Source organism: Bos indicus, chromosome 9 (genome assembly GCF_029378745.1).
Source record: "Bos indicus isolate NIAB-ARS_2022 breed Sahiwal x Tharparkar chromosome 9, NIAB-ARS_B.indTharparkar_mat_pri_1.0, whole genome shotgun sequence".
Taxonomy (NCBI): domain Eukaryota; kingdom Metazoa; phylum Chordata; class Mammalia; order Artiodactyla; family Bovidae; genus Bos; species Bos indicus.
The window spans coordinates 11854708-11865624 of record NC_091768.1 but is presented as its reverse complement, the minus strand read 5'-3'; the positions used below and the strand labels follow the sequence as shown (position 1 = coordinate 11865624).

General features: G+C 38.5%; 1 protein-coding gene across 41 annotated transcripts in view; it reads right to left on the bottom strand.

Moving 5' to 3' along the window:
• Window positions 1–4408: 4408 nt before the first annotated feature.
• RIMS1 (regulating synaptic membrane exocytosis 1) overlaps window positions 4409–10917 on the bottom strand; it is a 606383-nt gene continuing 599874 nt past the window's right edge. For all 41 annotated transcript variants that reach the window (XM_070795691.1, XM_070795693.1, XM_070795713.1 and 38 more), the window contains 3 exons: window positions 9360–9461; window positions 8641–8780; window positions 4409–6691 (listed from right to left, as the gene is read on the bottom strand). In XM_070795691.1, coding sequence (XP_070651792.1) covers window positions 6473–6691; window positions 8641–8780; window positions 9360–9461 — 461 coding nt within the window. In that variant the 3' untranslated portion in view covers window positions 4409–6472. The remainder of the gene's footprint in view (window positions 6692–8640; window positions 8781–9359; window positions 9462–10917) is intronic.

Here is a 10917-nt window from a genome sequence, read left to right as displayed (position 1 = left end):
CAGGAGCAAGTTGTTTGTATGGAAGCAACCTAAATGTCCATCGATAGATGAATAGATAAAGAAGATATGTATGCACACACACGTATACACACACAGAGATATATACATATATGTACTACTTGGCCATGAAAAAGAAATGAGATGATGCCATTTGTAACATCATGAATAGACCTAGAAATTATCATACTGAGTGAAGTAAATCAGATAGAGAAAGAAAAATACCATATGATATCACTTATATGTGGAATCTAAAATATGGCACAGATGAACATATCTACAAAACAGAAACAGACTCACAGACATAGAGAAAAAACTTTTGGTTACCAAGTGAGGGGGCAGTGCATGATTGAGAAATTGGGATTAGCAGATGTAAGCTAGTAAATATAGGACAGATAAACAGCCAAGTCCCACTATACAGCACAGGGAAATATATTCAATATCCTGAGATAAAACATAATGGAAAAGAATATGAAAAAGAATATATATATATCTAAATATTTATGGCTTCCCTGTAGCTAAGACAGTAAAGAATCTGTCTGCAATGCAGGAGAGTTGGGTTTGATTCCTGGCTCAGGAAGATCCCTAGGGGAAGGAAATGGCAACCCACTCTAGTAGTCTTGCCTGGAGAATCCCATGGACAGAGGACCGTCATGAGCTACAGTCCATGGGGTCACAAAGAGTCAGATGTGACTGAGCAATAAATACCACTACTACTATATCTGTATCTTTATAGCTATATATGTAAAACTGAATCATTTTTCTATACAGCAGAAATTAACACACCATCATAAATCAACTATACTTCAATAAAATGCATTTTAAAATGATAAGCTAGTCACCTGGCCAATCCCATGTCAGTGGCAAAGGGATGTAGACTGTCATCCTGTTATATTGTGAGGGGGTGCAAAACAACACGGCAACAGGTCTGAGTGTGTGATCCTTTCAAAAGGAGTGAGGAATTGGACACATAATCCAGTCTTCAAGGTGGAGGATGAGAACAATAAGTAGAGGAGAGAAAAACTTCCAAGAAGGAAGTTCTCAATAGGCGATGCAGAGGAGGGGTCAATAACTATGCTGAGAAAATGCTGTTGGATGTGTCTGCATTTCAGCAAAGTGGTAGGGGCACAAACCACCCACCACAGGGATAGACTGGCCATATTTACCCAATAAAAATACAGGATGCCAAGTTGATTTTGAATGGCTGATAAAACTAATTTTAAGATTATTTTTAATTACTCATTGTTTATATGAAATTCAAATGAATGTGGATATGTTGTGTTTTGATCTGGAAGCCTTCCAGAGGGGTGATGAATGAGCAGTAGGTGAGGTATTGGAGGCAGGACTGAAATGATCATTTTAGGGAGGGATAGAACTGATGGATCTAGGTAGTAGTGAAAGGTTCGCCTGATGATAAAGACCTAATCCAAAATATAAGAAATCATCTCACACACACGTATGGTGTGTGTGTGTGTGTGTGCTAATATTTCACATTTTGGAAGATGATGGGAGAAAGGAACAAATTTGAGTAGTAATTGTATACTGTGACCTCAGAGCATCTCTTTGTGGTGATTCAAACAGAACAAAATAGCCAAAACCATGACCTCTAAGACTTTGTCCCAAGATAGGAGCTTAGAGTAAACCTGCATGGGACCAACTACTAAAAACGTCATTACGTGGTACCTGTGATTTGCTCACGTCTGCTTTGCACTCAGATATGAAGACTTGGCATCTCTTGTGCCCTGTTGATAAGTACTGGAGGGGAATCGGGGTGGGAGTACAAGTCAAGTGTGGGGGCTGCAGAGTGGAGGGATGACCTCTGGGAGCTTCTGGGGAGAGGGCACTCTGCATCTCAATGATGATCATTGAATATGCTTTGGAAGCAAATAACTTAGAGAGTGCATGGGATGACTGGGAAGACCCAATATCTCCATGGGTGGATTCAACCCTAAGATGCAAAATTTTGTGACTGATGAAGAACTGTAAGAACTACAGTTGTTACATCGTGTCTGGGGACAGATGGGGAGGGGTACCCAAGACAGTGTTGCCCTTGAAAGGATCAGTCTGGGGCTCAAAGACTACTTTGTTCATTCCTTTACCCTTGCCTTGAGTGGAGAGATGAATTTGGGTTGGAGTTCTTCCCCATTTTGTGGACTCGTCGTATGTGAAGGTTGAGCTCAGCTGTGAGCACTGAGGGAAGATGCCAAGTGCTGAGAAGGCAGGCTCTGAAGATAGCGAGACCTTGGTGGGTATTCCAGCTCCATCACTAAACCTGCACTGCAACTTTGACCTGCAGCTTAACTGCTCCATGCTGCAGATCCTTTATGGGATGTAGGAGTCATAAGAGTACTTAACTCACAGGCTATTGGGAAAATTAACTGCAACCCATAGCCCTTTGCATGCAAATCAAGCATGTATCATTGCAATTCTTTCTTTAGGTAATGATTACTCTCAGTAGACATGGGGTTCCTTGAAGATAGTATCTGTTTTGCTTTTATATCCCAAGTACTTAACATCAAAGTTAAGTACTTATATCAAAGTTCTTAACACTGTTGGTTAAGTAAAATCAGATCACATATTTCAGGCTGAGATTTCCAGAAATTAACTTGTCAGAGTCAGCAAGAAATCCTGAAGATTTAGCAAAATGGTCACCCTTCTAGTTAATTCCGCTCCATCATGCAGGCCCTGAAATCATAACACCATGCAATCCTATATGACTTGAAGATTGATTTCTGCTTCTGTGCCTGTCCAGACAAAGAATTCTTGAACCACATTCAGCTGCATCCTCTTTCAGTGGCCGAAGTGCCCCCTCCCACCCCCAGTGATGTGCTGTAGGGCCATTAGACAGCTGTGCTCTGACAGGTTGTTTTGAAATGAACTGATCAGTTGTTTTTGTCTCCTGTTGACCCAGCCTCACAGATAATTTCATGTCTTGTAGACCAAACAACTGGCTGACTCAGTAGGGTAAAATTCAGTCAACTGTTTAAAACACTCTAAACAACTGATTGTCTCCAATTTGATTTTGATTTAGTTGTGTTTACTTTGATTTACAAAGTTAAAGCCAGTGTGTTCTGTAAAATTTTAAGGGTTCCTAGAAGGTGGACACTAGATCGCAGCAATTATCTTACAGGAATGCAACACGAAATTAATGCTCACCAAGTGTCATGAGGGTGACAGTGATGAAATGTATGGAACTAAGCCTGACTCTGTGGAGCTCCTGGGCACAAAAGCCTTTCTGCATCCCTGGTTAATGGTAGGAAACAGGCTTCATTCAGCCTCCATGACCTTCCCAGAGCTCCAAAGGTCGGGTTCAAACAATTACTAACCAGGGAAGGGAGGGGGTGTGGAGACAAGGGAGGAGCAGTCGAGAAACAATAGTGCAGCTTTGGGGCAGGGTCCTGATTCGGCCTCAAGAGATACACAGAACAGTATCTTTGAGCTGTCTTGCAGATACTGAAACTCCCACCAGGTAGGAGAAGTTAACTTCATGCTGCCCACAAGCACAAAGATATCAGGCCAGTTGGAACCGGAAGGTTGATAATCCTGACTCCCTCTTCCCTCACCACCAACGAATCAGAACATTGTCCATAAGCTGATCATGCTCTGCTCCTTGAACACTTGAATACTCCTCACTACCCCCTGCAGGAGGGGACACAGTTTTGAGTGCATTAGCCCACTGTGTCCCCCTTTGCCCAGTAAAGCAATAAAGATATGTTTTCTTCTTCACCCAAACTCTTGTCTTCAAATTTTAATTCAGTGTTGGTGTACAGAGGCCAGGTTTGGCATCATATATGAACACACTTTTGGGGAAGAAAAGAAAATGTCATAAAGTTGAAGTAATAAAGCCAACAAATTTTATTTAACATACTACTTTTGGAGACTCAGCTATTATCTTTGAAGATATATTTATTCTCAAAGATTCTGTTGGAGATGATATAACATATTGTTTGGTTTAAGTTGATCAACCCTAAGGCAAGTTTCTATGAATCAGTCAGGGGACCAGAAGGAACCAATGGAAGGAGGAACCAGATGCTTTGGTAACAGGTGCAGGAATTGATATTTTGACATATCACACGCTTGAAATGATTAGGCAGTTGGACAACAGCATACTTAAAGAGCAGCAGAAAAACAATCTTCCATTTGATTCTTACTGAGATTTATTGTTTCCAGTAATGCCACTTTTCAGAAGTAAACTCATGTGCTCACTTAGACAGGCTGACAGAGTAAAAAATTGTATGTGATGCAAAGTACCCTTTGGGCTGGAGATGAAGACACACACCGTGCAGTGACAAGTCAAGTGCCCCCAGCAGATGACAAATCCCACCTCCCTTCCCGCAATCCAGCTCCCCTCTTGCCCAGTGGAACCCACAATGAGTGTCTGGCACAACACAGAACACAGATGGCTGTAGACTGACATGAAAAGTAAATTTTATTAAACATGTTTACATACATGAGTTGGAAGTTCATTTAAAAGCACAGGGAAGTGTTAAGACAAGTGGTCAAATAGAAAGATACTACCCAATTAGAATCAGTTGATCGTTGGCCACTAAGACAGAACAGTATCTAGCAGAAGTACACCAATGCTTCAGTCCTTCCTGCTCAGCATGGTGACCCGTGGTCAATCTGTGCCCTGGGAACAATGGGCAGGTCATTCTGGCGTGTGTAAATAATAAATAATTCACTTGGTGCAGGCAGTATGTCTATGGATTAAAACCTATGTGTACACAGTGTCTACATGTGTTACAGCCCCACAGGAGGAATCTACACCAAAATATTTATTAGAAGGAATTTGGTCCATACTACATCACATTTTCCAGAGGGTAAAAAATAAAGTCCATCTACAGACATTTCACCTCAGACTCACAGATGGAGTCTGGCTAAAACTTGCAAAATGTCTATAACAAAAATGGATGGCTTAGATTTCTTGGTTATTTCAGTAGAGTAATTAACAAGCAAACTGTACAAGTACATGCAACATACAAGCTGGCCTATGTGGAACTAACATACATTATTAAATAACCTTTTGTTTCTTTTCTTTTTTCCTTTCTTTTTTTTCATCCTTTTTTTTTTTTTTAATAAAACGTGCATGCAGCTTTGAACAGTTCCAAGTCATGCTGCTCTATTTGTGGAGTCACAAAAGTGGAGGGACTCATAAAAGGAGGGAGAAGGTCTTGATGCACCTGCAGAGTCTGCAGTTGTTAGCACAGATACAGAAGGTCACAAGGGAATTCAAGGCCAAGAAAAACTCAGATGAAGAAAATGCAAATTGAACTGGACTTTGTTTTATTTCCCCCACCCCAAAGTAAGATACTTTGCATTAAAAAAAACAAGCATTGTGCTTGCATCAATTTCAAAGAAATGTAAACTAAAATTTGATAAAAATCATTAGTTTAGTGCAGAATATTTCAAATGAAATTTCCAGTGGAATATTAATAGCCCATACCATGTTCTTGCCAGGACGGGTACTAAGTCTACACTGAGATGTGGCCAAGGAGCCTGGGCATCATTCAAAGTGTCTGAGGCTCAAATCCATTTCTAGTCACCATTTTGGGAAGTCAAACATATGGTTTGTACACATGAGCATATACTTGCTTTTATTTTGGATGTCAGGAAGGAAAAGGCATTACAAGGAGTGTTTCCAAGGTACAACGATGCATTTAGGTTAGTTCCCAGCATTCGCTGCAGACTCAGTTCTGTAAAAGTCTTCCATGCAAAACAATGGAAAACATAAATTAATGATTTAGAACACAAACAGACATGAGCTCCATTCAAAACAGTGATTCTGTGATTATTTGTTTTCAGAAGATCACTTTCATTTTCTGGGTTTCTCATAAGAACTTGAAGAATCATAACGCAAAAGTTAGTGAGGCCCTCATTGGCCTCACTTTGTCTCATGGTGCACACTCTGCAGAGATGCTACAGAGACTGCTTCAGCCCTTTTTTTTTGGTGCTTTTGGAAAAAGAAAGGAAGGGTCTCTGTAAACATCACGAGCCCTGTCATGACACAGCTGAAAACGAGTAGAAACAACAAATGCAGTGAAAACCGAATTAAATCAAAACAAATCTGAAATCAACTGAAATCAACAAACAACACACAAACAAAACTTAAACACCAGGGAAATAACACTCCTTGTGGTTTGTGCAAAAAACACATGAAATACAGCTTTTCACAAGAGTGACAGTTTCCAGTTTGTTCAGTTTGGTGTGTGCATGTGCGCGCATGTGTGTGAATTTGCAGTTTCCTTTCTCTCATTTGTTAGAAGCATCAGTGATTCTCTAGCACGTTGACTCTTCCTGTATTTGATAGACTGCCTTGTTCTGTCATGTGAAGCCAGGTTTTAAACAACGATTGGGACATATTATTGAAAAACGACTACAGGCAAAACACAGGTTGATTGTCTGTCTCCAACAATGCTCATGAAATATCTGGTTCAGATTATTATCCTGAAGGTAGAGTCTTAGTGGTGTGAGTTCATTAGGACCGGATGCAGGGGGGCCCAGTGGAACTTTCCAGAGATGACTGGGAAGCCCGGCGGGTCAGAGGGGTGAGCGTGGGGTCGACCAGTGATGACGGTGGGAACAGCTTGTACCAGCCGATGACCATGCTGGAAAGATCGAGTTCCTCCAACAAGATCTGAGCCACCCCCATGAAGCATTTGTGGTCCATTCTGCCGTAGTCCCCCCAGACAATCACCTGCAGAAACAGAGAGTGCAGTAAACTTGAGCTCCTCTCCTTCACACACGAAGAGCTGAGAGCAAACTGGTCTGTAAAACTGAGCCAGACAGGGAAGGAGGTGAAGTGAATAAAACTAAGACCAAGGAGACTTAATAATTAAAAGTATTCAGGTACCCTGAGACACTTCATCATGATTTTTTGATGTGATGGAATACATACTATATTTTCCTAGTCCATGAGGGGTACTGTTTATATAAACCATGTTAAAAACAAACAGGGAAGCTTATTTACTTATCAATTCAAAACCTTCTTTAGCAACTATTGTCTAGTGAGCAAGGGGCAGGACCACAGAGATATACAGATTAAATTTTGTGCAAGCTAGGAGGGCAAGATAACCCAACTTCTGGTACCATGGAGTGTGTGCATGGTGGAATGTGCAAAAAGAATGAGAATATTCATTACAGTTCTTTTATATTATAAACTTGTTACTGAAGGGACAGACTGAACAATAATTATAAGCTGGTGCCTTTTGAGGACTTGCCTGACAGTTTTGACTTGATCAGAAGATTAATAAGTCAGTGAACTGACAGAACAATCTGACACCAAAACCAACTCTTGTGGTGTCAGGTAAGATTCCCATTACACTTACTCCAGGCTCTGTAGAGGTTCCCAAATGAACTCACTCACCTGTTTTACAGAGGCAGGGGTTGCAAATCTGTTTTTCAATTTACTGAGTAACCTTGCCAAATCATTTAATGCCTGTATTTCTCAGACATAATCTTTCAAAAGGGGACAATGCAGATAGTGAAATGGTCTATGACTAAGCTGATATTATAGAATGGGTGTAAAACAAGGGCTTTTCAATAAATAATTTCTGGACAAATAATCATAGAAACAGGAAAAATTAAATTGGACCCTACTTCACAACATAAACCAAAATAATAAAACTTTATGAAAATAATATATTTATAACTTTCAGGTTATGTATACCCAATATATTTATAAAGAAGGATAAAAATAAAGAAGGATTATACCTAATAAGGTATAAAGAAGGATTTTTTAAAAACTAAGTCAGAAAAAAAGCATAAACAACATAAAAGTGGTTTTTTAAAAAGTATATTTAAATTGAGAACTTCTGTTCATCAAAAGATGTAAAGAGTTTGGTGAAAGAAAACTCACAGTAGGACTAATGTGTGTGTAATTCATGTAAATAACAAAATACCAGTATCCAGAACAGCTTAAAACAAACAAACAAAACTTCAACAAGCTCAAAAGAGTATCAGGTAAAACGGTTAATTTTTCACACAAGAGAAAACCCAAATGGTCAATTACATATGAACAATTTGTTTAATCTTATTAGTAGCTATAGAAATGCAAATGAAAAGCCAAAAAAAAAAAAAAAAAGCTGGGGGCAGGGCAGTGGTGGTCAAAATATTTAGAAAAGATAACATGTGGAAGCAGCTAACAGTGAAACGGACACTCAACCAGTCATGAATATTTGCTTCCTTTCCTTTCTTCCTCTTTGCATCATGTCTTGCTCACTAAACTATTACTAACATTGGTTGCCCTAATTATCTATATATCTATCCATCTACCTGTCTACCCAACCATGCATACATTTTTCCATCCATCTAGTCTATGTATTTATATATCTGTCTATCTACCTATCTCTCCATCCTTCTATCTATCTCGTCTAACCATCTGGTCTACTTATCTAACATCTAGAAGACGAAAGGGGTGCAAAGTAGGGCAAAAGTACAAGGAAAGGATGAGAGAAGGGAGAAAAGGAGAGTGAAAATAAATATCTTGTTCTCCATTGGAACCTAGAGATATTTTACAACCACATATCACTTATATTGTAAATTAATAATTTGGAATTTATTATCTTTCTGTTTGCCCACCTCTTCAATGTTGGTGTAGACAGTAGGCCTGTTACAGTGTAAAAAGACAAACCAGCTAGGACTGACCTGAAGGACTTTACCCTGTGGACTTTCATCAAAAACCAGGGACTGTTGGTACAAAGGGTCAAGGGTCTTTCGTGCAATTCTTGTCTTCTTCTTGGCTATGCAGGCCCCATTCTCCAAAAGATACACTTTGACATAAGGAGCTGAACAAAGGTAACATTAACAGATAACAAGTTAATCCTTCAAATTAAATTGATTTTATTAGCAAATGCTTTCTTAGAGAAGTAGAGATGCTTACTAAAAGCTTTCCATTGATTATTTAAATCATTTGAAGTCTTCAGTGCTCCATGAACGCTACCCCTTAAAACCCATATGTTACTACTAACATAATTTTCCTCATTTCAAGTGTGCAAAGTTATGATAAGATTCTGACTTATTTGGCTTATGGCTGGCAATACAACATAGGCTTATATTTTAAAACTCATTTTCTATCTAAAAGCTTATCCTTGTTACGATTAGAACTGAACTTTTATGCTGCCTTTGTACATGGGCAGACAAAAATAATTGACACGAGCTAAGAAGCCATCATAACTAAATTTGTCTTAACACAAGACTTTTCCTAATACTTTCAACAGAGTAATTGTGCAAGGAAAACCCAGATCCACTGTTATACAATCAAAGGACAGATAATGCAATACGGAGTGTGTGCAATTCAAATACAACACGTTTTGAGCTTCTGTCCACGGAAGACTCTCATATGAACAGTTAATTCTGCGTCTTACCAGGTGTGGATTTGGAGCCGGGTTTCTGCGTGAGGCTTCGTGCTCGAATCACTTCAACTTCTAACTGGCCCTTTTTATCCTCCATTCCTATCTGTATATCACCTGCCAGCAGAAGCAAAATGTGTCAGCTTCTTTGCAGTCGCATTCAGTTAAAAAAAAAAAAAAAAAGGTCATAACAGACTCCAAATTATGATCCTCATGATCCTCATAAAAAAACTAATACTTAGAGCCCCCAACCCCACTTTTCTTCCCTACATCCAAATCAGGATTTGAATGTTTCTCTTCATTTTTCTGGTACTCATTCAACTTATGAGAGTCTCGTACTAGTTTATAAATTGCTTAACTGTAACAACACTGAAGTATTTAAGAAATTCTGTACCCTAAGGTTTCTTATCCTTTATGTTGAGTATATGAAATACTTAATAAAAAGTACAATTATCTGCATTTCCACTATTTAGCAAAAATCTCCATTAATATCTTGATAAATACCCTAGCAATTTCACAATTTGTTAGTTCCTTCCTTCATTCCTATCTTTTTTTCTCTCTCTGGCTATAAGCCTATCTCATCTATCCTCTATTAATCCATCTCTCTCTCTCCATCACTCTATCTATACATCTATCTACCCACCTGCCTCTATCAATTTATCTAACCTCTTTCATGACCATACACCCTCAATTTACTGACCGTATGAACCATGGAATAGGAATGTTATTACCTATTTAACCAGATCCCTGTGGATGGAAATATAGCTTATCTATATTGTTGTCATTAAACAACACTAGAAAGAACAGCTTCATGAAGAATTTTTACACCCATGATCAATTATTTCTTAAACATAAATTCCCAGATTTGTAATCATTAGGTCTAATTGAAGGGACATTCAATAATTTCATGCATACTGCCAACTATCCTTCAGAATGGTACACTGTGATCAGAAAAAAATCTGTCTTCCCATTTCCACAGCCCACTAATAACATTAAGAGCAATATGTCTACTTTTTTGCCAGTCTGATGTTCCATAAGTTATAGTTAGTATTTCTTTGGTTATTAGGGAGATTGAACATATTTGCAAATATTTTCAATTTTTATTTCTTCTTTTGTATTCCCTGTTCATGCCCTTTATCCATTTTTAGAAGATGCCAAACTTTTTCTGAATTACATGATACTTTATCCTCCAAAATATTAAATACACTTATTTCTCAGTTGGTTTTAGTTGGTTGAATCATCTTAATTTTCTCAGCTGTGAGAAAGAATTCACTTGTGAATTCTTCTTATTTGCCTCATCTAGTGATCAATGTTGTGGTTCTGGATTGTTCATTAATTTTATAATAATTCTTGTTTTAAACCTTAGCTCCTGGGGACTCTCAGGCTTTTTCCTTTTAATCACATACACAACACAGTTTAAAGAGTCAAACTGTTCTCTAAGCCTTGTTATTAGTATAAAATATTCCTAGTCTCTCTCTCAACTTCTTCCCTTTCAAAAGTCACTGCTTTCAAAATTTGCAATATTTTAACTTTTTATTTTTATTTTTTTTTTACTTTTTGGCATTTGCATCCC